Genomic DNA, 25,191 nt, shown 5'->3' with positions numbered 1-25,191 from the left:
TAAAATAACAGTTTAATAATATTTAGTAATCTAAAAAGGTTAATATAACAACAAATCTTTCAACTCATTCATAAAAGAATGAAAAATTTAAACACGCAACGAACAACCGCAAACCGAGAAATTGAAAGCAAAGAGAGATAAAAAAAAACAATACGCTTGAGTCAGCTTTGATTTGGTTGTTAGCAAGAGCGATATGGCCGAGAATCAGAATGAAATTTGAAACGACACACATACAAAAACCGCCCTAACACATCCTGCCCGTTTTTCTTGTGTTGGAATTTTTCGTTCGTTCTTTTCCGTCAACTGGCAATGTTTGACATCAGTGACACATCATTTAAATTTGCTGCTCATCTGTCGCACGCTGTACACATAGCAAATATCAAAAGCGATGCGTAAAAGACAAGTTGTCAAATTGGTTCACTATGATAATTGATAGCAATTAGCATCATTCTCATCACATGCTTTAAAATAAGTTTAGCAGCAAATTTCTTCAAGTTAGTACAGCGAGTTAAACAGAATAGACAATAAATTTAGTATCCCAGAGCACCCGACATGGTTTACTTTCACGATTAAGCTAGTTCATGGTCAAGTTCTTGACCATTCCCAAATCGAGTTTGATCGGTGAAAACGCTACTCAAACTTACCTCGCCGTGGCAGTTACGGCCCAGCGGTGTATTTTCCGGCAGAAAGTACAGCCGGAGGGCTATCAGCAGGCACTGCTCGTTCCGATCCTTCCAGACCATCCGCAGCTCGGCCAGGCACGCGATCGGCGAGTCGGACCACGGTCGGACCGGTATGCAGTCGCCCAGCGCCAGCACCAGCGGTCGGTAGTGTTGCCTGCAAAGACGCGGGACGGAAGAGAAAAAAAACACACACATCAGAGGCAACTCCAGATTAAGTATGCTTGCAGAAGGAACCAAACGAGTTTTGGGGGTTTACTCTTCTACTCTATTCTTCGATATTTGCATTGGGATTTACGTGCGATTAGTTAAGCCGGGGTGGGGTTGGTTTTTTTTAATCCGAATGCAAAATCCTAACGGTGAGTTCCGGTTTGTGATGTTGAGGATCCTCTTCTCTTTTAACATTTCCTGTTTTTTTATCACACTCGTCTAAGATAAACGCATTTAATGCAGAAATTAATTATTTAACATGAACTAATGAAGATATTAGTAAATAAGAAATCAAAAGAATGGAGTAAGTAAAGATGTAAGTTCCAATAATTAATATTATGAATTTGAGCCTCATTAATTTTAAAAATTATTTTAAAACACAACACCAAATAGAAAATTAGGCAGATTGAAATGAAAACTAAAATATTAATGATACAATAAAAAGATAATTAAGAAATAACAACAAACCCTGCTAAAAAACTAGAAGCACTAGGATTTATTTATTTGTATAAATGTTCTTAATTCAAAAGCTAAAATAAACCTAAAATCATATTTCCGTTGGGTTCTTTCAATTATTATACATTATAAAATCATGTTTAATCTTTTAGGATATTCACCAAACTTGAAAGATTCATAAACTTTTGAAGAGATTCATGAATTTTGATAGATCCATGATTTTTTTAATGATCAATGAAGCTCGTGCTGTGCATAATTCCTCACTAAGGATATATTAGAATAACGCTTCACAAAAGTTTTATTGAGCACAACACTAGAACAAACCAACATTTATACGACAACATAAATGTAAAGCCCGCAATTATGTTCTAAACACCTATTGATACCAAAAAACGGATGCATAATTCATTGATTTACATACATGTATGAAAGTACGAAATAAAAATAATTTAAAAAAAGAGCACATTAAACGTCTTGATAATTTACGTTTTGAAAAACTCTTCCAAAGATCAAAAAGAACCCCACTCCCCAAATCCTAGCATAATACGTAACCCATATATACACAATTCATTAACCCACAAAGAACTTCACCGCTTGTATCTTTGCTACATTGTTAGCACAAAGGCGTTTATAGGGCACACGTTTTCCACTCCCTTATTCCAACCCAAGCGGCAAAACTCAAGTCGAGGTCTGTAAACACACACACACGCACGCACAGAACACACGACATAGTGAATAAGCCCGCGTGTGCACGAAAGCACAAATCAATAAACGGAACCCACCACTAAACGAGCAGCGCGCGGAGAGTCAACCGATCCCAACCGCCGTTGGTCAGCAGAAAATCAAACAAGACAAAGTGTTTGAAACATTAGCATACCGGCGAATGTTGGCAGAACGTAGAGCGGAAGAATCTAAATTCAAATAGTGAATGTGTTTTTTTTTAAAGGAAGGTTTTAACACGGAGCGCAGCAGAGGCAGAAAATAGAAAAAAAAACAAGGTTATTTAAAAAGTGCCCAGCTCCGCTTATTGAGAGGAAACATGCAAAAGTAGAGAAGAAAAGATTAATTAAACACGAATTTTGCACTAACGACCGAGCGGACGATGCGCAAACTAGTAGATTATCGAATATTTCACCACATTTATAGGGTGTAATTAGCATAACTTTCCTATGGCCGATAAACAACATCGTTATGGTAGTGTTTAATGGGTGTGAATTAGTTAACGGCAATAGTACGACCAATTGCACAAAGATAACAGCTCAAAACACAGCAGAAGTGCCGGTTTTGTTATTTACATACAACATGATTAAGATGTTGATGGAATGTAAACATTACAAATAATAACAATTATAAAGAGTAAATTGTCTGTAGTAAATAGTAAGACTGTAAGTAAGCAAAGACGATTGATGTAAAAGAAAAAGTGGCAAACAATACTAACAAAATCTAGAAAAGCGTACAAGTAAAGCTACCAACAAGTAGTAGTAAACGAAAGAAATTAACTCGAGATGATAAACGATTCCACACTAAAACAATAAAAATAAATGGGCACCCGGCCGGGGGCCCAATACTTACTCTCGATCAACGGACGTTAATCGGCAAAGGTTGTTGTTGATACCGGCTCTGGTGCTGGTACCGTTGCTGCTGGCAACACTGCCGCCAGCACTACCACCACCTCCGCCAACGCCACCGACGCCATTTTCGCTGACACATTTTCGTTGCGTTTGTTTTGGCTTCGCATGGTTGCCATTTTGACTCTTTCCACTGGTGCCACCGTTGGCACTGGAGCTACCGTTGTTACCGTTACTATAACTATTGCTATTGCTATTACTAGTACTGCTGTTACCACTATTTCCACTATTACCACCACTACTGCTGCTACTACTACTGCCGCCGGTCGTCGACGTACTACTACTGTTGGCATTGGTTTGATTGCACTGGGCAGTGGAAGTGCCGCCATTGCGGTCCTTCAACCGCTCGTCCCGTTCCTCCCCGGCTGGTGGCGTTTCACCGTCCTCACCAGCCGATTTGGCCTCGGTGACAGCTGCTGTGGAGGAGGAATCCGGCGAGTCGGTCGTGCCACCCTCGCTGGGAATGTCGACGGATGGGCGTCGCCGATCGTGGCCATTGCTGGTAGTGCTGCTGCTGCTGCTGCTGTTGGTGGAGGTAGTGTTGGCAGTGCTGTGTGATGGGCCACCAACACTTCCGCTGCCGGCAGCGGACACTGGTAGGCTGGCTACGGACGAAGCGGACGAGCTAGAGCCACTGCCCGGTTCGTGCGTTGCCTTCTGACCGAACGTTATTTTAACGCCCTTGAAAAACGTGTACGAGCCATGGTAGCCGCAGGGTCCACCGACGACCTGGAAAGATTTGAAGAATGAAAGAAGATGTTTTAGAAAACATGTCGATACAGAAAAGATTATCGTACAATATAAAACTGAGGAACATTCGACAGGTAAACCCAGAAATCCAGTGCAGCTTTCCAACATTATTTCTTCTTTAATCTTTTGCCTATAAATTTTATTTATTCCATCTTAGGTATCTAACATTAGTTCACACTATTATTATCCACAGAGTACATAGTCCAGAGATATCTTATCCGCAGAAGCTTTATCGAACAAATCCCAAAATGCCCAATCTTAATGGGCTACATCATCTGAAAAGTGCTCATCATCCGAGAGATCTCTTCGATCAATGTCCAATTGTGTCTGCAGAAAGTCGAGTGCCTCCAACACATCCGGTCGACCCCTTCGAAGCTGCTTCGTCTTTAGCAGCCGTCTTAGCGCTCGAAGAAACTCCCGCTGATCCAACCCCACTCGGGGAGAATAGAACTGCTTCACCCAACCGACCATACGGGCGCGGTCGGACCGGTCAAACTCTTTCGAAAACCCATCCACACCGGACAGGTCCTCCACGCGGAGCAGAAACTTATCCAGCTCAACGGCGATCAGCTCCCTGGTGATACGGTCCACTTCGGCCGTTAGTTGAGACGCCACCGGTGATACGGGTGGACTTACAAGCACCGGAAATGGACGTACTTTACTGGGCAGAGGTTTCACCGGTGCTGCAGGTGGTGTTTCGGAGATCTTCGTGGTGGATTGCTGAATTATTACGACCGGTGTCTGTGGTTCTGGCAGTCGGACCGGTGTTCTTCGCTCCTCTATCTCCCATGAAAGATTTTCGTCGTCCTGAGGTCTGGATCCTCTAGCATCACCCCAGTGATAGCCACTAGCGATTGGATTCGTAGCCCAAACATCTTCCGTGTCCACATTCACCACTTGTACATCGTCAGGAACTACTTCAATCGGTGCATCGTATACTCCCGGCACCAGGTGCACCTTATTAGGATAGAGTTCTAGGGGTTTGACCAGTCGCACACCAGCTCCCTGCAAACTGTTTGCCATCTCGCGTAGTGTCTGCCACTCGTTTTGGACATCCCACTGCAGCTCGTACAGGAAGTTACTCTTCTCGTCGGGTTGCAGATTCGCCGGTACCCTCTTGAGGCTCTGCACTCGCCGTAGGGTGCGAACTAGGACGGGTGCAAGCACACGGAAATCATTCGCCAGCTGGAACTGTAACGGATCCGGGTCAGTTCCGTTCGTGCCGATGCGGGAGATCACTTCGAACCCGTTCTCTTTGCGCAGTTTTCGTTCCAGTTGCTCGAGCAGCTCCCGGTTGGTAATGCGTTCGATGGCGCTGTTGAACACGCTGCTACCGTACGCATGCGGAAGCCGATAAGCTTGCAGCACTTTCGCTAGATAGTACAGTTCCTTCAGAACTCGCTTTTCTTCACGCTTCCGGCCAAAAGTTCGACCGTTGTCTGTGGCATCCGAATGGTCGTCGAGGTGGTGATCGTGTGTCTCGAACAGTTCCGACAATGCTGTTTCCAGCTCCCGATTGTGCCGCGTTGATGATGATGAGACAATACAGACGAGGATGCACCAAAGAGCAACCGACAGAAGAGACTTGACGGTCTTCATCTTTGGTGACAGTTTTCACCAAGGTATTCGAATGCAGACTGAACGCAAGCCCTGTGCCGAGTGTCGAATTTATAACCCGCAAAACGAATCGGAGATAGGGCTACCTTCTTAAACAGGTATTCCCACAACAAGTTTTCCCTGAGAGTGATGTTTTCAGGTAAAGACTAACGTTCGATGTTTAATATATTTACATTCTTCAAACATTGTTATGTTTTGTTGGTACACAAACATGAATTTCATCATGATCAATTTGTTTTCAACAACTTCAAATCTCATTTATTGCTGGCTCTTTTAACCTTCAAGAGCGGCTTTCAAGATCTCCGTACCGTACGCAAACCGGAAAGTGATTATAATACCAACCAAGATCAACCAAGGATAATAAGGTCTATCACTGGTCCATTCTGTACGCGATTGGAAATTCCACTTCTAAAACGTCTTTTGCGTCCTTTTCCCGCTCCAAAGCGAACACCTAACAAACCAGGTATAAGAACAAGTAAGCACATCATTACCTAAATATCCGCCGCCGTATCTCAGAACCCCTATTACACCGTTTTTCGTCGGGTCAGTTCATCTTTCAATGTTTTTTTTTTCTTTTCCTTTTTATGTTAGCATAAAAACTCGCCTCATCATCCGGAACTCCTACAGCAGTTGCAGGGGGGGTAAGTGGCGAACCACCAATAACGTTACACGCCCCATAAAATTCCATTACTCAGCCTACCACAGATGGGTAGAAATGAAGAAATGAGTTTTTGTTTTGTTTCTCTGAAGGGTTCCTGGTTATCCTGGTGCGACCATTCTGACCGAGGAACGGTTTCATCTGTCACGAAGAGGCGTCACAGAACGGCAATAACCAGATACGTAGAGCAAGGCTAATGAGCTGTGCCACGATCTCGTACCTGTGGTAAACGTCTTCCCAACAGCGTGCCTCTCGAAGGGGGTAAGAAAATGATTGCCTTCCATCCATTATGTCGCCATCAGCGACGGAGACAAATACGTAGATCGCAGAGATGATCAAAACCCAGAACCAATGCGGAGGTCTCGAACAGCATGTTTGGACAAATTTCAATCCATCGTTCACGGGTCGAATTTATCGAAACGAATGTCGCATAAATTAAATTTGTATTAATAGTCTCCCCTTGGCTAATCGAGGTTTGACGTCGTGAGGAAATCGATATTTATGACGTGATCGTGACAAATACCATTCGAAGATGTATTTACGACCTTGACACAATCTTTCGGAAAAAAAACAATTCTTCTGGCTAATACAAGAAGATGAAAGAAGAATTTGTCAGTTAAATGGTATTCTTGTAAAAAAAAATCTGTTGAAACATTTCTATAAATCCTTTGCAATACCACAAAAATGTTTATTTATTAGTACTGCGCAAAGAACACCGGATCACACGCTATAACAATCATAATATATTTATCAAACATGTACCACCTTTCTGCAGCAGGAACGCATTGTACGGTAATGTCGGGCTGCATTTCCGACGGTTAGTATGATTGGTGCTCAGCAAACAAAATGTAACTCCAACACAAAACCTCGGATGCCTCTGAACGCCAATTAGCTCTTCCCATTAGCCCATTGATGGTGTAGAAGGTTGCGTTAGCGTCAGCGCGGAGAAGCGTAGTGACAAAAACCGTAAACAAAGAACCCCACTCGAAGTATGCCACAAGAAAAAAAAAACGCGCTCACAGCACAATCTGCTCATTGTGTGTGTATTTATATGCTGCTAAAAAGTTGTTCTACTGTATTTTGCCCACTTTGTACAGGTTTTGTAGTGGCGTTTATTATGATGGATGCGTGTGTTGAGTTCGCTTTGCTTTTAACGGTCGTGTCAATTAGCAAATGTTCCAGGACGACCCGTCATAGTTTAAACATATTTTAACCACAATAACACTGGTTATTGCGAATTGAATTTTCATCAATTACAATGAAAATTCTAGATTCAAATTTCGTAAACGCAATACATCTGATTTGGCACGATTGTATCACTCAGATGTACAGACAACCATTTTATTTTTGCTCTTCTAAGCTCATGGTAGTATAGTGACACTAGAACGACAGGAATCAGCGAAGTGTCACTAGGACGGAAACTAACAATATGCCTGGTTATGGTTTTAAGTTAAAATGTTTGCTCATATACCTTTTTAATGACGCACCATCACATCAGGAATTCTATATGACCAACTTTAGCCGATGTTTGGCAACAATATATTGCTGGTTATGCAACATTTTGACAAATCCATTCTTCCTACTTATAATCTAACCCGCATAATCGAATGTTAAACATACTGTTCCCAGAAAACATTCGAAGGCCTTCAACATCGGTTCGTTTGTTTATGTTTACCACGGATTTCACCACGTAAACTGTTCTGCCAGTCAGCAAATCCTTCTATTCAATCGATAGCTCACGTTAGAAAGATTCAAATTTTGAGACGAAATCTGTCAAACAATCGAATAAATGTCGATAGTGACAAAAAAACTAGAATAAATCATCATGAAGGAACAATTACTTGAAGTACTTGAGGTGCAGAATTCAACAACAATAAGCGAAATATGAGTTTACGTTGTCAAACAACTTAGAAATTGGGTTCGTTTTGAGATTTGTCTAGCATTTATCGATTTGGATAAATAACAGACTAACTTGACTTGTTAGTTTGAATGGAAATCTACCGACGTTGAGGCTTCTCAACGCCAAAACGTATACAAAATAGTTGAAGAAATCTTAGACTCCCATAGACAAATTGGAATTTTACAACAACAAACAAGTCTTTATTATTTAACTCTTAACGAAATTGATTTGACTTCAAGAAAACGCAAATTTGCAGAGATCTACGATTGTAACATTCTTTAACTTTCAACCCAAACCAGTCAAAATGACTAATAGGTCGTTGTTAGTCATGCATTAGGTAAACTTAATGCGCACTTAATACGGCTAAGATAATAACCCTTTGGCTCCCCCCCCAATATCAACCTCCCACACAACAACAAGGCAGTGTGATGAAATGGCACGATCTATTTAATGTAATCTTCATCCGCTGTGTTACATTATTTTGATAGATAAAGAAAAAAGCCTTCCACAAAAAGCGCAGCGCACGATCGTCATCGATAAATTCAACCCAACCCCGACCGACACACACGTACACGTACGTATGCTCCGCTCCTTTCGCTCTCTATTCGCTTGCCACGAAAAGTGAACCGCCCCAAGGTGTGTAACCGGAGACCGCGGGCACTTCGCTCAAGTAACACACGCTCTGCTCTCATCGCTCTGTTGTTTTGGCTGGCAGCATCGGAACGCCTCACGGGAAGGAAACGGAACGGAACGAAACGGAACCAGAAGCGACCCAAGAAACGATCACGCCGTCCGCCACGCAGCTTGGCCTTTCCTGGTCAGTGTTAATGGGCCATATGTGTGTGTGTTTCAGTGTTAATGTTGCGTTTGTGTTGCTGCATCGCGCAAGTTGTCAAATGAAAAATGATGCACATTCTTATTGGAACAATTGCAGCGGTTTGTTAAATGGATTTTTATTTTTTTCTTTCTGCTTGTATGTTCCCCGTGTGTGCCAATAATGTACTTTTAATGACATTTCACTGTGGCTGGTAGCATTAACCGTGTGTTCGATGGTAATCCACAAATAGCTAATATCGTTTCAGAAGTTCGTAAGGTTTGTTATTCAATATTTTTAAACAAGTTTTAGTTAAGTTTTTACTTTGGCAACTAAACAGTGCTTATTTTTAAGAAACATTACTCCTTCAATCTTTTTAATATGTTCGTGTATTTTAACATATTTTCAAGAAATCATATTTGAAACACTAAATTCATATAAAACTACAAATAACAAACTTTCGAAAGAATTCTTTTACTAACACGAAACATAAATCAACATAAAATATATTTACATAAGGTATACACATAGTTTTATATTAATAAACATGAGCAGGGTTTTTCGGTTAATTTTCCATCTCAAGGTCTGTTTTATTCTGACAGTTCGGCGTCAAAAGGATTTTATATGTAAGGTGGCTTTTGGTCAAGGTTCATAATTTTAATTTTTAAAAAATATTGACCTTTATTTAAATTTTAGTAATATGTATGTAAATTTATTAAATATAAAGGCTTTATAGTGTAAAAATATTCTGGCTGAATTTAGATAATATCCTTTAGAAATCCGTCAATAAATTGGAAATAATTTGACCCAAACTAGTACAACTAAGATTTTTAAGTAGTAAAATATTTAAAATGAATCAAGAATACACAAATTTTGAATAAACGAACAAAGAACGCCAAGTAGCAAAAAAAAACTACCCTAAAGCAAGTGGTTAGAAATAAAAAAGGAACGCATTTCAAATGAATGAAAGTGAATAAGGCAATAAATCGAATACAACAAAAAAAAATTACTCACTCAGCTTAAAAAGTGAACGCTTCGATTCAAAACGCACATTGAAAAATCAATTCTTATTCGGCGCACTTTCCCCGAGTGCGCCCTGGAGCGGTTTTATAGACATTTTTTCTACACCAAAGATAATTAATGTTCAGCTTTTGTCACGAATAAAGGTTCAGTCTGTTTGTAAAACTCCTCATATGCAAGAAACCTGTATGCGTGTACCTTTACACACAAGTGTGTTCTTCATCGTGTCGGAAGAAGGAAAAAAAACCAAGCGATGCCAAAGGTGTCACGTTTGTACGTTACGTAAGCAGGCAAACAAACCCCCGAACCAGTGTGCCGACCAACCGTCGCACTGATGAAATATACAAACGGCCACCGCGCTAAAGCGCATTCGGAAGCATTTTATACAAAAAAAACCCAAAAGGTCGACAAAAAAAACGAACAATTTGACACTTTTTTGAATAACCGATTTCAACGCCGTAAGCCGTAACCGCAAATTTACTCGTCTATAAAAATAAAACTAATCGCAACCGATAAATATATATGTATTCCGTGCACGCAAACCTCTTCTTATCCCGCCAGAAGTACTTTAAGCAACAAATCCACACACATACACCGATGCGGATGGAGAGATCGTAACGAGCGGTAGTGCGATGAAGTGATAATCGAGGCGTGTGTTGTGTTGAAAGCGTACGCGCACACGCGCCGCTCGGCCCAGAAGCATAATAGCAGAGCATAACGCAATCAACACACTAACGCTCTTCCCCAACACCCACCCCTAAACCCCGACCAGGATCGTCGTTCTTTTTTCTTCGATCTTGATCTAAAACTAATGCAACGAAAACCTCCTCCAGCAACGACATCCATCGCACAACCCTGTGAAAAGGCGTAACGTTAGTTCATCCCCTAATGCTCACTCACACACCCATATACCAACCGACACAACTGTCAAACGGGAAAGTCAAATGGGTCTAAAAGGATGACCAGCCCCCCCAATACGTATTCCCAATACAACCAGACCAAACTCGCCCTCCCCCCTCCTTCCAAACCCTTCTCCCTCCAATCACACCCAATACATATTGTGCACTTGATTTGCACATTGCTTGGGGCAGAGGGAGGGGGGGGGGTGTTTTTTCCTTCAATGCCATACGATGTGGCTTTAGAAGGAATTAAAAGGGCTAGCTTGCTAGCGGCGCTGTGAAGTTGCCAAAGCGTCCGTTATCATGCAACGACGAGAACTGACCAATGCGCTTACACATCGTTAAATGTACCTCTTCACTTCTCGACAACATGCCTTCCCACAGAAGGGGGCAAAAAAAAACAAGATGTGACATGTCTGTTATTTTAATTTTCGTTCGTGAACGGGTAAAAGAGGGACAAAACCTTGGAGTTTGCAATAATAGTTCATAAATTAATATTTGTTATGTTTTATCAAATCAACTACTACTATTAAAAACAAACAAAAAATATACATTTTTATATGATTAATTAATTTTAGAATATTTTAAAAATAAAATCGTTTTGAAACGAATTTATATGCATAATTTGTTCAAAATTTATTTCTTTATTTTAAACAACTAAAACACACACAAAACACCACACTGTGCGAGAAGTTGCTCGTTTTGCAACCAAAAGCTCCATTTGCACACCATATCATTTGCCTCTCACTGCTTTATCCACATTTAATTCAACTCTTGCTCTTTAATTCGTTGCTTTATTCATACTCACAAAACGCAGAACAAAAAGAGAATCTTCATCTTTGTACTAGATTATGGGGATTTTTTCTGAATCTGTTTCTTTCTTGGAGTCAATTTTGGAACCTGGCGAGATTGGTTGGAAGATCTGGTGTGAGAGAGAGAAATAAGGCCGCCTCTTACCCTCCCTCGAAAAGACAACCCTTACACAACTACCCTGCCCGATAGAAGTGGACATTGCCACGTTTGGTAGCGGTTTGGAGGTTAATGTGTTTTTTTTTTATTTCTGCATGTATCTCCACTCATGTGTGTGCTTTAGACGTTGTATTCAAGGTTTTCGAAGGTGCGCTTCAATGTTTAGAACCGAAAAGCAGTTACTTCTTGCTGGGAAATTGTGAGACTACAATTAAATCGCCTAAAACGAGCCATTTTCGGTGATAACTTAGCTGTAATAATTAACAGTAATTAGTCATTTATGCTGTATTGTGTGTATCGTGGACATCTTTTGGTACTAAATCAAATTAAACAGTAGTGCACACCCCCGTGCCCATCGCAGATTAATTTAAATTGTGTTAGGTCGCCTTTTTTCCAAGCCGCATGCGGTTTACTTACACAGCACTAGCGCTACACCTCGTGCGGGATCGTGTGCTACTTGCCATAATGAATATTCATTAGCAAAACAACAAAGCAATGTACAACGCAATAAGCGGGTAGGAAACACGATGATTTATTTACTCAAAAAAAAGGTACATTTTAAAATTGTTTTTGTTGTAATTACCCTGAAGAGGCACAAACAAAACACCTCTCCGAAGGAAAAGCATATATGCAATGCTTAAATTAATTTATTATTATATTGTTTTGTTTGATATGAAAAACAAAAATTCTCACTTTCGTAATGTCCAATTTGCAACGGGATAGAAGATATCAACGAATAAAACCACCAATGTCAAGGGAAACCCGTAAGAATTGTTGCCAAAAGCCGTGAAAACAAGAGAACTGCCCACAAATAGCGACATATCAGGCAGCACCGAACCGAACGGACCAGAGCTCATGAACGGAATACGACACACCAACAAGCACACATACACAAAATCGATGCGAGGTCGAACATTCCGTCAGCATACGGCAGCAGCGGCACAAATACGAAGGTTGTTTTTCGACCCGTTGTTAACGACGAAGAACGACCAAACCACCGAAAGAACGGACGGTACAAGAAAAAAAAACACCATCATCGAATAAGAGCAAAACGCATTCACACGCGTGGTCGTCCCCGCTCTTTATAATGCTTCACAATTCAAGGGTAATCGCCGCTTGACGATATACGCTGCTGTGGCTTTTACGTATGGACCGCGGTGTCAAAGTACTAAATCCTATATAGTGAATACATTTCCTCTATGCACATTGCATACATAAAATATGATTCACGAACACACCGCTCGCTCCGCATGAAATGGATTCGGGCTTTGGAGCAGAAGATGGACCAATTCTTCGTTATCCGCTCACCAGCTGTGCAGGGTTATCGGTGCTGGACCAATCCATTTTTATGATATCCGATGACATCAACCATTCCTTTGAATATGCATTAAATCAATATATGTAAGAAATGCACTTAATATTAAAAATGACAACTTATAACTTAATAAAGTACTTTAAATCAGTGTGCAAGTACTTAATAAAGTACTTTCCCTTATGCAATCCATTGTTTTTCATACGCTTTCGTCAGTCATATGACTACTTTGTTTAGGTAATACAAATTTATGGATGTTATAATTGAAAACCTCTTACAAAAGAAATTACCATAGAACAAAGAAATCGATCGTCTGGATGTAGGACGTTTGAAAGGTACAATATCCACCAAATCCATACGAATATATAAATATGTATAAAACTACCACAATAATGTAGTCCTAAACCCACAGCCCAAATAATAAAAAAATACCTATTTGAATAATGTACCCTTTATTCTGTAATTCACATTTAATGGTCATATGGTGCGATAATTTTGAATTATGATGAAAATAAAAATATTTTAGAAAAACTGTGTAAGTTTGGTGTAAATAATCTTCCATAAATCATCAATAATATTAAGAAATAAGAGCATTAGAGCTATGGTCCGGTCATTGTTCCAATGCGTGTTAACATTTAACGTGGAAGAGAACCCCTGTAATAAGCGTAATAGCAGGGGTATGGTTTGAAGTGAAAGAATTTGATGGAATCCATTTTCTTGTCCATTTTATTTACAGATAGATGCTCTCAATTTTGCTCAAGGTTTATTTGAACCGTCCTGGTACCGCCACCTTATACCATCACACATCCCCCGGGTGCACATTATCCACCGAATGACACTTGCCCAACACCCATTCCTCCTCCGAAACGCCCCCAGCAACCCGCTACCCGCTCAATTGCAAAACACAAATCAAACAAAAAACAAATTGCAACTGAGCTGTGCAAGTGCAGGTGCACCACCGTCCGTGTTCATTCTCAAGGGCTATGAAATAAGACGGGTGAAACAGATGTTAAACAAAAAAAGTTCAAGGTAACAACTGCACGTTTTGATGGAAAAACAATCTACCAGAGATGAGTCATTAAAACGACAAATTAAATAACCGATTAGATGGGCTCTAATGAAAATGCCAACACTTATTCTAATATAATCAACATATTATTACATAAACGCACCGAAAACCTCCGCTTGAAAAGGGGGACTATTATCGATGCGAATCGGATTGTTGAAATGTCAAAAAATTAAGCAATACCATCCACTTCGGGCAAAACAATTCGCCCGAGAGCTCTGAGGGGGAGAGTGAGTGTGGGGACCTATCTCATTTTCTTATCCATCGTTGAGATGATTATTTCTTCGCTCTAATGATTCGAACTATTCTGCACTGTTCCAACTGTTTGTGTCCGTGTGTGTGTGTGTGTGGAGCAAATGTAAGTGTGCCTGCATACATACCGGGCCCCAAGCTCGTCGTACTACTGCTATACATAAACACCGAACAACTACATAGCCGGCTCAAATACATACAAATAGCTCCAACGTACTCTCTCTCTCTCTTTCTCTTTCGCTCAGCATAAGCCCATCTCGCTCACTTCTATCGTTCATCTCGCTTCTCTCGGTCCCATAACAACCGGGGCGCACCAACTGGCAAGAGAGTAGCTTACCAATTTCCACCCCTACGAAAAACCACCCCCAAACACCCCTGCCCCGCTTTACAACATCATTTCTTTTCTGCTTCAATCTTATTTAACCATTCCTTCTCGTTTGCTCGCATATCGATGCGTGGTGGTTGCCTTCTCGCTCGCTGTAAATCGCACGGCGCGTATCGTTTCGCACCCCGTCGTATCTATCGTGTTTCAACAGTTTATGCTATGGGGCTTTATGTAACGATCTATACTCTTTTGCTTCCCCCGCTAACCGACAAACCCGGCGCCCCCACCGTTGGCCCTAAAGGCAGCCGAAGGGAAGTTACTTGATATGTGTGAGGAAATGACAAACAAATTAAATTGCCCCCAATTTAACATCCTTTCAATAAAAATTTGAATAATGTTTTATGATACATTTCATTCAATTTTAGTTAAATTCTAATCTGAGTAAGATATTTTCTCTTCAATTTACACTAAACAATTTACTTATATTATATAAAAAAAAAACTTTGTTTAGTATCATTATTTTTTTTATTATATTAATAAACCTTCTTTTCTTCTTCTCTGCCCGGTTAACTTATCAACTAAAACGTATGGAGCACCGTGAAACCTAGAAAAGGTTGTTTTTTCTCTCGTCCCTTCTTGTTTTCTATCTCTCTTCCTCCCCTTTCTATCCATCTACCGGTTAACTGGCAATGGTATGTCTCACCCTTCTCAGCAACACCATCGTCGTCCCCCCGAAACAGCCACCCCTTCAGTAGTAGCAACTCCACAACCCCAGTTCCCCTCACGTCCATCGGTCTCTAGGGTGGGTTTCGTTCAGTTCGTTAAATCGATTTCCGGAGCCCGCTCTCTCGATACAACCCCGGGACTGGACCGGCTTCGGTGTATCTACGCCGCCAGTTGAAGCAGGTTTTTTTTTTGGGAGGTGGTGGTGCGGCGGGCATTGTGTCCAGGCAAATAGTAAATCCCACTCGCCGACCATTCCCACCCACCGCACCACCACCACGGTTCAAAAAGACCCGGTGCGAAGAGATATGAATAATTGAAGTATGGCGGAAATACGACATCAATAAGATTTTCACCACCGCACCCATTTTTCCAAAGGAACGAAAGAAAAAGGGGATGAAAAAAAACTCCTACCCACACACACACACACGCACAAGTGACAGCATGAAAATGTGGCACAAAATTAAAATTGCACGCACGGAAAGGCCTTCGCCGCGTTGGCTCGTTACGATAGTGTTTGGATATTTGTTGGAGGAAGTGGAGCGGACAATTCTTGAAGAATTTGGCATTAAAATAATCGCCAAACAGGTTTCATTTACGGTGAGCTATTTTTAAGGTAAATAGAAATTTAATAACAATAAAACAATAAGATTTAGAACTCCTATCTTGGTGCAAATCGAAAACAATCTTATTGGGCTTGTACTCAGCTTAAACTCTAAATTTGATAATCAAAGCATTTAAAATTACAATTAAAGCGTAGCAACTTTTTCCTATCAACTTAAATTATATTTAAACTAACACTTAGCAAAAATTTGGCCTAATAAAAGCCTCCCCATATGATTAATCCCGCAACGAACATCACTTTAGTTTGATGGTTCATACATTTTAAAAACCCTCAACCCGCACGTAAAAAATTTAAACAAGCAGTCATTTACTTGTCAGCCGATACATCTTTATCGTAAAGTTCGCTAAATAACCCATAAATACTTATCGGCTTTCGTACCGCAACCAACCATCTCGGCTGTTTCTTTTCCCCCAACAAACAAAACGATCGAAACGATAAATGCAACGTTAAAAACGCAACACTCCCGTGCTACTGCTGCTTCGCGGCTCCTTCCCTTCCGTGTTATGCTACCAATGGGCGCACTGGGTTTCGATGTTGCCTCTTGCTGCCTTCTTTATGCGCGCTACCATTAATTGCGGGTACGCCGTGCGCGCGCGGCGTTGAGAGTTTTATTTTTGGAAGCGCAGAAAAGCAAGAAGCAAGATTTGCTTCTAATGCTCCTTATAAATGTTTCACACACGTTTGCGAAACATGCGTGGTGGTGGTAGTAGCAATAGTAACCCGCTGAACACAGGTTTAAAAAGCACGTGGTGCTTGTGTTTCCATTCGTATTTGGGTGTTAAATAAAACAGCGCAACTTGTCTCGAAAGAACGCAACGAAGAACCGTGCCGGAGATTTCTTTTCGCATCGAAAGCGACCAATTGACACATGTGTTTGACAAACAAGTTGAATCGTTAGAAGCGATTGCCCGCTTCCACCCCCATCATGTGGTATCGCTCGTTCCCTTTTCCGTACATGCCAAGAGACATCCGAAAGGAAACAGAAAGACACCGCGCGTGAGACGTGGCGAAACAGTGATGGGAAGCTGTTCTTATCTTATCTCAAAAACCCTGGAACAGTGAGAGCTGTACATGCCGGTTCCGTTTGTCTTCGTTTCGTTTAGTAGGTTATTAATACGAAACCGACGAAACGGTAACGAAATTTTGATAGGATGTGTACATATTTTCCACCCAAAACGCCACGCAGTTGGATTTGGTTTATTGTGATTCTGGGTCAAACCACAAAATACACACAGGGGTGAGATTTCAACAAAGCAAAGCCGATATATACAATGATGTTTATAGTAAATATAATTGCCAACCCACTTTAATTACCGCCAATACATTACAATCACCTTTACAAACATGTTTAACATATTTTGCAACTTTATATACAAAACCCATAAGCGGCCGTGCCTCTGAATGCCGAGCAACACTGACGTGTTGCGTGTTCAAACATTTGCACAAACGTTAAATTAAAAACTTCTTCACCAAAGAGTCAAAGAGTTAACTCGAAATGATGAGAGCAACCGTGGGGCCACACGTTTCGGAAACAAGTTTAAAAGCCATCCCCCGCTTTGCAGCCCCTTAAAATTCACATCCCCCTGACGGTACCGTTTGTCTTGCTTTATTCGAAGAAACCAAACGTCCGAACAGGATCCACCTGCTCTCCTTTTTGTTGGATCGTTTCGTACCAATTTTCTTATTTCTTTTTTCTCTCTCGTTCTCCCTCTCTCTAAAGACAATACCACATTCCATTCGGATGAAACTTTTGATCGAAAAGTGCTGATCGAATGCGAAACACGTAAAAGGTTCTGGTGGAATTTAATGGAACTCCATGTATAAATAACGTTATTAACAGAATGTTCAAGGGGATTGAAATAATAACATATTATAAATAATACTTAAAACATCTCAAATAAAAACATATAAACACGAGACCCAGCGTGAATCGTTTAAGTTTCCAACGAGCCTTTATTGCATTAAATAATGATTGTACAGGAACTTGTAAAATTCTAAAATGTTACACTAAATAAACATTAATTGGAGAAGAGTAAGTAATAAACAATAGAATAAATTGTTGAACAATCGGAAACAAAAATGCTAATAAAATTTGTCTTGACCAGTCCATTATGACACAAATACGTAAAAAAAAATTACTTTTTATTATGAAATTATTTTTTTAATTTTTCCTTATGGTTTTGATGTACGCAACGTGTCAGACAAAGTATCTACATTAAATCAAACTTAATATGATATTAATTGGAACGAATTTTCCTAGGAATTCCCGTTCATTTCAAATAGCAATTTATTATATAAAAATCTTGCATTACAAAATGACTAAAATTGCAATAAATGTGTAGCAAAACGATTAGAACAGAAAACTTCAAACTAGGAAGGAAACGCCCCAATGATGTTAACCAAAGAAGCTTTTGATTGTGCAAGATGCCCATCGGAAAGAGAGAGCGAGAGAGTGAGAGTTTGCGAACAAATTTTCAATATCGCATTTCCTTGGCCAGGGTTCGCTTTCCCCGGGATTAGGCAGGAAGAAGCAAAAGGGACGGTGGTGATGGAAAAGCTTTGCCGCTACAGCTCAAACTCAAAATTCTACCCCGTCTCTTGTCTAAACGGCCATTCCCCCAAAGCCACCCACTCACGTTGGGGCTAAAGTTTGTACCGGGTTCTGACGAGGTGGACGAGATATGAAAAGGAATATTATCTACAACCTGCTCCCCTCGCGCGACGGTTAAACCGCCCCATCAAAACCAACCCCTTCATCGGTAAGTTCCAATTTTCTCTCAAGTTAAACATTCATCCCTTCCAAACCGGGCGAATGTTTCCTGGCGCACACCGAAAAACAAGTCGTGCAAATAGCACAACGGTGGCTGTGTGTGTGTGTCTGTGTGGCCTTATGAAATCGAGCACACGTACAAACGAGACACACACATACACACACACCAACATCATCATCATCTCGCAACAGGAAAATCATGGAAAATACTCGCAAAATCGGGTGTGAGACAGAGAAGGGAAGAATGATTGAGGTGCTGGGGGGGAAGGGGGGACCACATACAAAACATGGACACTTTCTGGTTCCGATTTACTATTTCCCTCGCTTTTTGCCAATGGCAGCAGTGGATTGATAAGTGTCAGGAATGGCAAACTTATCACCAGATGACAATAATTGCTATAAAATTTAACTACTTTAACTTTTAAACATAATACGCTCATGCTCATTTCCCTTCGTTCTCGCGCAAGCATGAAGATTAGTACAAAACCATTAACCGCCACAATCTAGACACCTTTCACCGGTACCCAGGCACGAGTAAGGTACTTGATAAAGCATCCCCCATTTACGGTGGGGTGCGTTTGTGCCGTGTAGCACAGCTTTCCATCCAATCCATTTACGCTTATGCGTCTCCGAGCAAACCATCATGGTCGCTTATAATGGCGGTGGAAAACATTCACCATGAGCAACATATTTCCAAGGCTTTGGACTTTTTTTTTTGTCCTTCTGCCAAGCGCCATCCACCCACAGATATTTATTCTTCTATATTTTTTGCCTTGAACCTTAGCTCATGCTAAACAGATTTCGTATTATTTTTTGTTATTTCTGATCCTGATAATGAACTTTGTTTCATTATAAATTTTAGATTCATTATCATTATATTCTGCAAGTTTTATCGCAATTTTTAACATATAAGTATTTAAGCACACCAATCAATGTTCAACAAATATTTCGAAGAGTTAAACTAAACCTAAACTACGATTTATAAGGGGTTTTTAACATATTTGATCTATGTTGGTTCACTTTTATTTCTTTTATGAGAAAAACGTTTGATAACAGTGCAAGATTTTGTAAAACCCCAAACAACATGTAAATCCTAAATAAAATTTTGCTTATTTTATAATTTGAACTAAAAATATTTCAAAATTACAATATATATACTATAAATATACAAATAAGAACACATGCCATAGGTGTAAGTCTTTTTTCCAAAAAAAATTATCAATGGAAATGCGATAATTAAATCACATATCCAATATTTTTGTAGTTCGTGTTCACTGTGTTATAACCATTATTGTTATTAGTGTTGGTAGTGTTCTGTAAATTTGCTATCATTTTTGCAGAATTATACTATGATACACAAATTTTTTACAACAACAAACATAATATAAATATTCAATATTTTACAAAAAAAAATGCAACAATAAAGCAATACGATTGCGTTTTTTGTACATAAAATAAAGAATGACAGTGACAGTCAAAAGACCGATAAAAAGTTAACTATATCAAAACTATATTCCTATATCGAATGGTTTGCTTTATACACACTTCACCGATTTGTATACTTTCTCTAATTTATGACTCATTGTTTGTTGAATTATAACATTACAACCGAGCAAACACGAACCCTCTTTTTCCTTTCGCTTCTTTCCCCTTCCCTTCCCCCTCGGATACCTTCCATCAAAATTGAATGAATAAAAGCTACATTCAAAGACGGAACGCGCAAGTAATAATACAAGATTTACCGTAATTCTTCCAACGAGAGCAAAGCGCATACAATGCTGTACAAATAAAAAAAAATCCGCCAGAAGAAACGAAAACGAGACACACAAAAAAACGCCACACAACATTAAGAAAACGACTGCAGCGAGGCAAACAAGCTAAAAAAACCCCCACTCTGCATCAATGATAGGGCAAACCGACCTCCGGATGGTAAGTGCAATAGGAGAATAAGTTAAAAAGCGATCTCGCAGCGTGCATCTTCGCATCACACACAGCATCACACGGTCTTTCCGGTTTTGGCAATGGGCACACACACACACAAAAGGCACCACCAACCCAAAACGCGCACATTTCCAACCCACAAACCGGACGGTAAGCTGACAAACGGCAAGGGAGAAGGAAGAGGATAACAGAACACTTCGGTCCTTTGTGTGCATGTGTGCGTATCTTGCCCGTAGATCCTGCGCGTCTTATCGTTTCCTCTTCTAGAGCACGCTGCACTGCCTGCTTTTTTTTCGCTCTCTTCCCATCCGATATTTTACCGGTGTGGTATTATTGATTTTGACTGAAAGCCCTTGCTGACGGCGCGATGTTTACGCTGTGCGTGACATTCCCTTTTCGTTCTGTTTTTTTTAGTACGCCCAACCAACAACGACATACAATTGAATGCAAGCCGTTCCCGTCTTCACATGATTACCTGTGTTACAAAAGCAAACGTTCAAAGCTGCTGTGCTTGATTGTACAAATAAAGATGTAAATGAAATTAAATAATTAAAGCAATAAAAAAAAAAATTACCTTCCCTGTAGTTCATGCACAAAAACGTAAGTAACAAATATTATTATTATTATTTACCCCAGGTTTTTTTTTTATTATCTCACTTTGCCACGTACACTATTAAAAAATTAAAATTACGATAAGCGATTCGGTTTTTGGCAATCAATCCATCGGGGGGTGGGTTTTTATTCATTTACAGGTGGAAAGTGAACGCGAATAGGGAAATAACAGAAAAAAGGCACTTTTCCTTTCCGGCCACAGCAAAAAGCTCCGTAGCGAAATAATGCTATTTGCATAAATCTGCAAAAATACGCGCGCGCGCTATCTATAGTTCATAGCCCAGCCGCAAAAGGCGCACGAAAAAACACGAAAACAGAACCCATTTTCAGGAGAGGGATGAAATAAAATATCAAAATCGCCAAACTCACGGTAAGCCCTAAAACCGACGGCGCTGGTGAATGCGGGAGACCTTTCCCCCCCCCCCCCCCCCCCCCCCCCCCCCATTACACGGTTGTATTTGCATTGAAAATCAATTCGCCTCCTTCCGGGCAGCCCTCTGGATGAGTGGTGCGAGAGAGCTTGAGGGTGATAAATGTGACGTAAACTTTAATGCGTTATTTTTGCTCACCATCACCGCGCATAAAAGTTTAGTCAAAACAATATTTTTTCAATTAATTTTATTAGGCATCTCTCTCCCTGACAGCTGCTACCAGTAGAGGCCGCTACGACGTCATTATGAGAACCGTATAATGTTCAATGTGAGTGCAAAGCTGGTCAAAAGCAACCACATGGGTTAGAGTTATGCTTAACGAATCTTTTTATATGGGTCTTTTATATGAATCGTTAGCCAGGAGTCACTGAAGTCAGGAATCGACTCTCAAAAGATTATTTTCAAATTTCACATTTCTATTTTACCTTTTGTTATTTTTAATAATTATTACAGGTAATTTCTTTTCTTTAATAATAGGGAGTAATGTACAAATATTGCACAAAAGGTTATAAGTTTGCAACTAACCACTATTAACTATTAACGTTTAAATAATCATTTAAACGTCACTCACAGTAAAACGTCGATAATCCAGGGTTTGTTAAATCGGTGGCCGAATTATCCTTAGCCTTAAAAAGACAACAAATGACAGTATCCTTGAATACATTTAAATTTTCTCCCAAAAAATCCATGCATTCGTCGGTCTAAGGTGTTAAATAATAGTAAACAATCAATTTAAGGATAATAACTATATTTAACTATAATGAACATCGATGCTTTTACTGGGATTAGTCTGTAAATTTTTAAGAAAAAAGCACATTTTATTTCACTGTGCGGTGGTTAATTAATATAAAAGAAATGTTTAGATGTTGTTTGATTTTATAAGAATATTGTAACATGTGGACAATAAACAGACAACCGATTTGTTGTCGGAGTTAACAAATAACACATCGTGTAGACACACGGAAGTGTCATTTATTAGCAAACCGGATAAAAAAGACGACCGGTTAAAAGGCTCCCGGATAATCCGCGTTGCACAGTATCTGTGTTTTTATCACAGACATTCCTCCTTCAACTTCAAATATTGAAGTCAAACGAAATCATGGCATACAAACCAAATATCACCAATCAATCGGTGGAAATTAGCTAGTTTGTGACCAATTAGTTGCCTCCCGGTAAATGAGCATCTTACTGTATTTCTAAGCAACTATACCATGAATGTAATAGAAATTTTTGCAGATTAGAAGCTGAACACCTATTCTTTCGCCTACTGAGACAGGAAGGCACACGGTGAACAACTATGCATCGAGTGACAAAAGCAGTGCACATATGCAGTGCACCCCATTTTAGCTATCCCATTCCACCCTATCTTACTCTTCTCTTGATCCTATAACCCCCCCCCCCCCTCCCCCCCCCTCTCCCTCTCCCCAACCCCCTTTTGTCAACCCATAACCCACGATCGATACGAGACAACACGATGCCCCTTGGACGACCGACGGGAGAACAGATGAAAGTAAATGAGCAATAGGTTTATGATGGAACCCATTCGGGAAAGGCGCTGGTATGCTAAACCGAGTGAGATCAGAGAAGCTTCCTCCTCCCGCATCAACCTCCTCCTCCTCCTGCTCCTCCTCATCTTCTACTTCTTCAACCTTGTTCACGCTGCGCTAAAGCTGACCGGTTTTCGGTGCACTTGAGCGGTTCTCGTTCGTTGCATATATTTAGAATGTTTCTCAACGCCCGAAACACTCACTGCACATTGCACACCCTTTGGTCAGCAGTGGTGTGCGCTGCTGACCGCCTATACTCCGGCGACACTGCTGCCACACACCGTACTTATATCATTATTTTACTGCAGCTCGTCCCGATGATGCGAGCGACGTTCATTGCACACATTCGCCACCGATGCAACGTTCTGGATAGTGGAACATCTATCCCCGTGTATTGTGTGCAAGCCCCCAGAAGATGGGGGTTTTTGTTTCCAGCACAATATAGCCTCGGCCCCAATCAAAACCAATTCCGTTGGAAGTTGTTTGCACTATTAAATATGTGTGTTACAATTTCCGGAAAAGGTTTTTTCAAATGCCGAAGTGCGTCGTGTTGTTTGCTGATGAAATGTTTTAGTCAAATTTCAAGTGAAACGGTTCACGGTGGGCACACCGTACACCGAGAACACTTCTCACAAACATGGGAAAAACGTTTTCCAGAAAACATTCAGATAATAACATTTGCGTGGAATTGTTTGCATATATTAAATTGCAAACAACTGGAAGCTACTCTACTTTGACCTATGACAAACTTCATTGCAATTCTAAGTACGGCTACATACTATCTTCTAACCAAACACTACCAAGAACGCATAAACTTATCAAAACATAATATTGTTTTGACATATGTAACGTGAATCATCGTAATAAGTTCCGTCCCACAGTGGATTCTGTTCACGTCAAAAGATAAATAAAACAAAACACAAGTGCACAGGAGTTCCAATTCGGCCAAACCATTAAACAACGTCAACGACATCCTCAAAACGATCACACAACCATTCCATGGAAATATGCTTCGTGCTCAATTCTCACCCCTGCGATGAAGTGAAACGATAACCAAATCAGCTCCACGCAATGCCCAACTCACCAACAACTCGGGGAGGTAATTTGAAGGTGTGGGAAGGGGGGGTCAGATAGGGCGAGGAAAAACTGAGGCTCGAAATCACCATCCCCACACACACACACACACACCGCACGGAGTCACATACAGCGGCCTCTCTTCTCTTCGCTAGGAAAATCAAGGTTTAACGAGATGTGGAAAAACTGTGCAAACAACAAGCATGAGAAAATGAATTCGCAATACACCACACACACACACACACACCACGTGAGCCTTGGTGAGGATAGAGTGAGATCAAACCCAAACTAAGCAACCACCAGGATACCCGTAAACCAGCAAGTGAGAGCGAGAAAGAAAGCATGCATAGTCCTAGCGATGAAGGGAAATCATGGAGGAACCCCCTCCCCCCTTCCCACGAAAAAGGTGCTTCCTCCGCTTGTCCAAAAAACTCTCCCCCGGAAACTCTAATCGGAATTTATATTCACCGACAAGGCAGCGGGTAATGGGAAATGTCCGTCCCTCCTCCTTCGTCCTTTCCGTGTGTCCGATGGTATGAAATCCTTTTCTCTTTCCCGTTTGTTAAGTTTATGATAAACATTGCCCAGTTCATTGGAATGAACTTTCGTAAGTTCTTTCTGCACTAAGTTAAACTTATTAATATTTTTGCATTTAATTAAACCTGCCCATTAATAACTAAGCGAGGCGTGGAAGATCTTTTGGCGCGTGTTGTTGTTTAAATTGAATATAAAAGTGCGTAGCATCCGGAAACAGTCATAAAAGCTAGTACAAAGCAACAGGAATAGTAGAACATTGAATAACATCGATTAATTAACTAAGGCAACCGTCATCTTTTGTTACAAATCTCGTTTAAGTAGAAATTGTTGCTATAGCTAAAGAGTTCATCCGTTGTTAAATGTGTCGAACAATGG

General features: G+C 40.5%; 1 protein-coding gene across 1 annotated transcript in view; it reads right to left on the bottom strand.

The window, feature by feature from the left end:
- The window catches only part of LOC128718629 (uncharacterized), a 29,053-nt gene extending 23,730 nt beyond the window's left edge, over positions 1 to 5,323 (bottom strand). Inside the window, exons 1-3 of the mRNA XM_053812250.1 lie at positions 3,995 to 5,323; positions 2,919 to 3,703; positions 645 to 837 (exon numbers count right to left, since the gene is read on the bottom strand). Of these exons, the coding sequence (XP_053668225.1) occupies positions 645 to 837; positions 2,919 to 3,703; positions 3,995 to 5,323 (2,307 nt within the window). The remainder of the gene's footprint in view (positions 1 to 644; positions 838 to 2,918; positions 3,704 to 3,994) is intronic.
- Positions 5,324 to 25,191: the final 19,868 nt, after the last annotated feature.

The sequence above is a fragment of the Anopheles marshallii genome, chromosome 2 (genome assembly GCF_943734725.1).
Source record: "Anopheles marshallii chromosome 2, idAnoMarsDA_429_01, whole genome shotgun sequence".
NCBI classification, from domain to species: Eukaryota; Metazoa; Arthropoda; class Insecta; order Diptera; family Culicidae; genus Anopheles; species Anopheles marshallii.
Note: the sequence above shows the minus strand (reverse complement) of the source record. Positions and strands in the feature narration are given on the sequence as shown.